Source organism: Hevea brasiliensis, chromosome 15 (assembly GCF_030052815.1).
Source record: "Hevea brasiliensis isolate MT/VB/25A 57/8 chromosome 15, ASM3005281v1, whole genome shotgun sequence".
In the NCBI taxonomy this organism is placed as follows: Eukaryota; Viridiplantae; Streptophyta; class Magnoliopsida; order Malpighiales; family Euphorbiaceae; genus Hevea; species Hevea brasiliensis.
The window spans coordinates 8,648,618-8,654,830 of record NC_079507.1 but is presented as its reverse complement, the minus strand read 5'-3'; the positions used below and the strand labels follow the sequence as shown (position 1 = coordinate 8,654,830).

Sequence of the window (6,213 nt, the reverse complement as noted above, 5' to 3'; positions counted from 1 at the left end):
AAAATATTTTTCCTTTATTATTCTCTTTAACTTTCTTATATATTTAAAAAAAAAATTAATGGAAATGATAACTTTGAAAATTTTCTTGTGAAAGGCTTTTTATTTTTACAACTATTTCATTCTCCTTAAATTAAAAATTAAAAAAAAAAATTTATTTTCCTTTGTCTTTTTAATTTCTCTTCTTAAAAAAAAATACATCCTCTTTATTTTTCTCAAATTATTTTCACTACTCTAATTCTCCATGCATAGGGCTAGTCATTTCCCCGTTATAAAATTATGTGAAGTTTACTTTCCACGATACAAGAGCCCTTTTGTGATAAAAGGAGCATTATTTTTATTTGCTCTAGGAGTATTGTATAATTTCCGCACTCTGTGATTTGCATTCAATCACAATAGATTTTCTTTACCCAATCAAAGTAAGTAATGTAAAGGCAATTACATTTAAGGTTTTGATTATGTCATGCCAAATGTAACCTGGCAGTTCTTGGCAGTTCTTGCTTGCCACGAACCTTGCATGGTATGCCCAAAACCATGCAATTTGAATATTATTGGAGAGCATTCAAGTACTTGCGCAAAGCTCAGAGAACAAAGCTATACTGAGATATTTACAGATAAAGGTGGTCAAGGAACTTTAAGGTGACTTGCATGTTCCATAGACCTCCAGGACGATTCGAGCCGCAACAAGTGCAATTTCTCAACAAATGGTTCTAGAATTTCTGCCTCTTCTTCTGGAGCTAAGGCCATACATATGCTAAGCTCTTGCACTGCCTCTCCATATTCCCTGACATTTTCCATTAAACACTTTTCTCATCAGTACCATAATGAACTCAACATTCTTTTAACGGCACAAGGTAACTTATACCTATTATAGTACAGCATCATTCCATGATCTCTTCTCAAGGCCCAATTATGTGGATGCAATATCAGCAATCTTTCGGAAGCCATGATGGCGAGCCTGCAAAGAAATCTACAATTTAGCATGACATCTAAGAAATAAGTAACTGCCGGTGAATTCCATTGCTGAATAAACAATTACTACACAATAAACTTTTTTGCTCAGGAATTTTGAACATCTAGGTACGTAGCATCGCCCAAAATCAAATTCTCAAACCACAACCCATAACTAGAAAGTGAGTTTAAAATACCATTTACACAGCCCGAACATAGCTGATACAAAGAAATAACTATGAAAATGTCATTGCCAAATTGCGTGACTGACATGGACAAGCACACATGGAAAAGAAAGCAACCATTGCCAGGAGTAAACTACTATAGCAATTAGCAACCATATGGTCTTCAGGAAATAATTTTTCCAATGAGCATGAGCTAACTGCAACATCAAAAGTTACAACCCCCATTAACAGTTTAACACTATTATATCAAACAAAGCAACACTCAGGAAACAAAATTTAAGCAGTTAAAAGTAAAAATTACAAAACAGATTTGATGGTGAAATCTAACAATTATGAGCTCCATGTATACCTTCTTATGAAAAAATATTTTATAGATATGGTCAGCAAACCAGCATTTAACAGCAAGTAAAAACGGTAGTCCTGGTAAAGTGAGGTCCACATTCCATTATTCTGTCCCACAAGAATCTATGTTTTACCAACAAACTCTACAAGTCTATTGTCTGAAACCAACTAGAACAGGTTTTGTCAGTACACCTGAGGGTAATTTTAGGTGGGAGTCAAGGGTTCAACAGCCAGCCTCTTTGACATGAAAACCCCACAAGAAGCTCTTTTGGAGGGTGGGGTGGTGTCTTTTACCTGAAAGCATCTATAATACTGTTGTTCCGTAGCATCAAAAGGTCTAAAAGAATAAAAGCCCTTGACTACAGACTCAGGCAAAACAAAAAGAAAAAAAACACACATTCAAAACAAGCAAAATTCTAGGTTTCTGCCCCATAAGTCCAGAACTCCATAATAGTAAATAAGTAGAAGTTTTACAAACACATGAATTTTTTTTAGTCTACCCAATTTTTATGTCATTTATCATTTTTGCAAATAAAACATCTAATTATCACAAGGGAGAGTAATGTTAGTGGAACATTAAAAACAGCCAAGCAAACTGAAAAACTGCGTTTTATGTAAGAATATAATTCTGGTCTGGGAAGAATTGGCTGCACTAGGTAAATCGACAAAAAGGTATAGCCACTGTATTAATACAGCTCATCTACACAAGGGCAATTACTTGGACCTTACAAGTGAATCATACATGTGGCCTCACCATTCCCTCTTTGTTCCTTTGTCAACTAGAACTTTGATCCCATCATGAAATGATGGGGGAAAAGGAGTTCAAATAAAGTGAACACACATTCCAAAAAATGAAGTCAAGTTACATGGATAAAAATTATTTAGGATCCCAACAGCTTATAGAACGCCTGGCCTAAACAAAACATAATGGATAAAAAGGATCTATGTAGCAATCCAAATAGATGAGTTAAAAGAGGAAAAGTAACAAGAGTTTGTATCCTCTATATGTTCACTCAAAAGTGAAATACACCATATATTATCACGATAAGAGGCTTGAACAATACAAAAAGGTAAAAGGCTACAATCCAGATGCTTCTTAGCTTTTTCTGCATAATTGACACCTGATTAAATTATATCAGAAAATACAATCCCCTTTTTGCTACAATTTTTGCTATAATTTTCTAGCCAATGCATGGGCTAACTACTAGAACAAACGACAATAAAGACTACACAAACTGATGCCAGCAAGAACATTGAGGAATGGAGAAATAGTTACCAGTGCCATAGAGATAGATAAGGACATTACCTAAGATCTCTCGGCCGAAGCAAAGGAACACTTGAATTATGGATCATCTTATGTTTGTCGTCAGTATTATGAACATGCCTAAGTGGAGAAGTCAGCATCAATCCATGATTTGATCTTGAAGCACGTTTCCAGTGAAGCCTCTGCAAATTTTTATAATTTAGTTCATTATTTGATAGGGAATTAAGAAGTATATTTAAAAGGAATGGATTACTAATATTGAAACAATTAACCAAAAAAGTATTCAGAAATCGTCAAAAATTAGTACTTACAATCAAATTGGCCAAAGAAATCCCAATAATATCTCGCTTTGTAGCTATCTCAAGCCCTAAAAGTGAGTTGCTAGTCAAATCTGATGCCTTTGATCTAGGATCCTCCACACACCTTCCATTAACAATTGCAAACAAGCTGTGCCCTGAAGTCACCTTGAAGAGCTCCTACAGAAAGAAAAAGGAAAATCATAATAATCCAATTTCTAATTTGTCAGAATGTATGGGTTTTTCAAACCAAAGTTGTCAACGCATAATGCAGAGTAAAATTAAGATAAGCACCTCCAGATTCCCTGTTTGGGGCCATATCAAAAAATCCTCCCCAACTTGAGATCCCACAATGGTCAGACTGAGTCGTCTACAAACTTCAATGTAAATAATGCTAAGCAAAATTGCTGTCAGAAAGGCAATAATATAGTCAGACAGATGCAAATATCAACAGAATAAAAGAACAGAAAAGTAATCACACAAAAGAAATATAATAATATTAAGTGTGCCAACAAAATAAGAACAAACATTAAAGCAAAAAGCTAGATATGTAATATAACAAACATGCTGAAGTTTTACCACTGCCACATCCAGTGCTGAGTACCGTGTGCAAGTATGAATACTTAGAGTCTACAACAACAGGTGACCTTTTGAAGCCTCTTAACTCAAACAGAACTACATTTATAGCATCCAAAACTTCAACTAAATGGCAGCCTATGTCTCTTGAAACTAGCTCTGCTTCAACTTCTCTTGCAATGGCATCCAACTCACTGAGCCACTCAGTTATTTTCTTTCCAGCCAATGGCATTTGCTCCAGACAATCCCACTCTTGCTCATCCATTGGGACTGAAGCAGTTCTCCTTTCATTTAGGAGTGAGCGAGCATCCATCTCTTTATTAAAGGCAAGAAATGCCTCATCTTCAGCTGCAACGTACAGCAAGGCCTACACCAACACGTGACAAAAGTATGGAATTAGGAATTGCCATGTAACATAAAGAGTAACGTTAGCATTTTAAGCGAAAAAAGTAAACAGAAATTTTCAATTTGCAAAAACGTATAGTGTAACAACTTACACTTGTGATTAAGAATCTAAAACAAATGGCATTATTAGAAGGCATATTTAAGGATACCAAGTAAAAAGATAAGATTATTGAAAAAATGGGTCCTACTAGGAGGACAAACGACCAAAAAGAGCATAACACTAAAGGAAACTTACATACCTTTGCAAGAGAGATGTCTTTGTCCTTTGATTGGAAGGAGATTTCCCGGGTGAACCTTTCCCTTGCAGACTTGACAACCTGGGAATTGTTTTCAGCAGCAAGATGAGGATAAGAAGGAGTTCACAATGGAAGAGTGCAATCTATAACAAGTAAGGTAAAATTCACAAGAACTCAGTATGAAGGTATCAACGAAAAAGAGGGAAACATAAAAGTAAATAATTTTGTTCATTGATAAAACAAATAAACCTCCTGATAAACATTGAGGCGGGAAGAGTCCCTTGTCATCTGATTGGTAGAAAGAGAGGAAGCTGAAGCTGAAACTGAAACAATTGCAGTCCCATTCCTTGTCCATGGGAAAAGGGTCTTTCTCCTCCTCGTCCACATCCAACGTTGATCATGATCATACCTGATGATGATCATCATCGTGTAAAGAATAAAGGGATATTTGGGTTTTTGATTACCACAAAAATCCTTCTTCCACCTCTATGTATGGATTATTAAATTCAACACATACCTTAAGAAGGATGGGATTAACAAGCAAACACACACAAACCCATCAATATTATTATAAGCTAACAATTTTTGTCCATCAAACAACAACTTTGATATAGGATAATTAATTGATTACTAATAGCAATAGAAAGATAGAAAGGTAAATGGGAATACAAAAAATTACCTGATGGGTCGAAGATCAAATGGAATTTCCGGGTTAGTTGTTGAAGAAGCAGCAATACAAGTCATTAACGGATTACAAAACAAGGAGGCAAGTGACGCACTCAACATTTTTTGTTGAGAAAGAGAAAGAAAGAAGAGAATTACTTCAAGAAAACAATGTCAGATAGGTCTGGCGATAAAATACAATATACAAGTGGGAAGAGAGAGATTAAAGAAAAGCCAAAAGAGCAGTATTGAATTTGGAAATAGAGAGCTTGATGCTAGATTCCATGGAACTGGGCTCCGGAAATTCACTTCCAAAGGATAAGGAGTAGAAAGAAGAAGAAGAAGAGAGCGATTTCACATGAAAACAATAATCACAAAACCCAGAAGTAGAACAAGAAGATGAAGTAGAAGAAAAGGAATAATTGCCAATAAGGAAAAAGCAAGATTTCTCAAAATCCATACTACTACCACTCCTATTAGTGATTTCTGACTGCATTAACATTACCAAAAACTTGTTCTCTCTTCTGATTGATGGGCTCTTGGTGGCCTAACTAAAACATTTGATCTTTCTTTTCCAAATAGCCACCACTCCTCTTTCTTCTTGGATTTCTACACGAAAAGAAGAAGAAGATATTGAGAGAGAAATCAATGGCAAGATACAGAAACTGGAAGTAGATTTCTTGGGCTTAGGCCCGAGTGATGAGTGAGTATATACATTGCGACTGCAGTATAGGGATGAGGTAAGGTATGGCCATAGATCATGAGCCTGATAAGTAAAGTAGATTTGGAATTTGGAATCCTCTTATTGATTCTTTTCCTTTCTTCAATTTATTCCAATTTGTTTGTTTATAATAAAATAATTACATAATAAAATTTGAGAGAATTTTCAAATTTGACGGTAAAATTTAATAATTATATCTTTTTATATGCATCAAGTTGGTTTTATTTATTTATTTTTTATTAGACAGACAAACATGCTAATTTTCTTGATTTAGCAAAAATCACACGGTTGTAATTAATTAATTAAATTATTGATATTTTTGTAAATCTATTTTCATTTAAAATAATTCATAATTATTATATATAATAAATATTAAATTTAATTATTTAAATTATTTAATTTTATATATATAAATATTTATTAATTTTCAAATAATGTCTATAAAAATTTGAAATTTATTATTATATTTTTAATTAGGTCATATTTTAATGAAAATTTACATTATGATTAATTTAATTATTTAAATATTATAATTATTAACTCAAATGAAAATTATACATATATATGTATATGTAAA

General features: G+C 33.7%; 1 protein-coding gene across 4 annotated transcripts; it reads right to left on the bottom strand.

Moving 5' to 3' along the window:
- Positions 1-376: 376 nt before the first annotated feature.
- LOC110667784 (uncharacterized) lies at positions 377-5,681 on the bottom strand. 4 transcript variants are annotated; one of them, XM_021828755.2, is made up of 10 exons: positions 5,631-5,649; positions 4,932-5,524; positions 4,502-4,661; positions 4,256-4,333; positions 3,615-3,978; positions 3,330-3,442; positions 3,051-3,215; positions 2,782-2,921; positions 863-955; positions 377-781 (listed from the first exon to the last, which is right to left on the bottom strand). In XM_021828755.2, exons 2-10 carry the CDS (start codon positions 5,036-5,038, stop codon positions 622-624), a joined length of 1,380 nt encoding a protein of 459 aa, XP_021684447.1. In that variant the 5' UTR covers positions 5,039-5,524; positions 5,631-5,649; the 3' UTR covers positions 377-621. The 4 variants fall into 4 exon arrangements, with proteins under 4 accessions (XP_021684447.1, XP_057992415.1, XP_021684446.1 ...); XM_058136432.1 differs by having other exon boundaries at positions 4,502-4,769; positions 4,932-5,681; XM_021828754.2 differs by having other exon boundaries at positions 4,932-5,679.
- Between the last annotated feature and the right edge of the window lie 532 nt (positions 5,682-6,213).

What these genes read in the sequence shown, in the direction of transcription:
- LOC110667784 (XM_021828754.2), bottom strand. Translation starts at nt 5,038, where the DNA reads ATGTTGAGTGCGTCACTTGCCTCCTTGTTTTGTAATCCGTTAATGACT. An exon ending in AAGACATCTCTCTTGCAAAG is followed by an intron (nt 3,979 to 4,255) that starts GTATGTAAGTTT and finishes GTGTTGGTGTAG; the next exon opens with GCCTTGCTGTACGTTGCAGC. An exon ending in CTTCGGCCGAGAGATCTTAG is followed by an intron (nt 956 to 2,781) that starts GTAATGTCCTTA and finishes ATTTCTTTGCAG; the next exon opens with GCTCGCCATCATGGCTTCCG.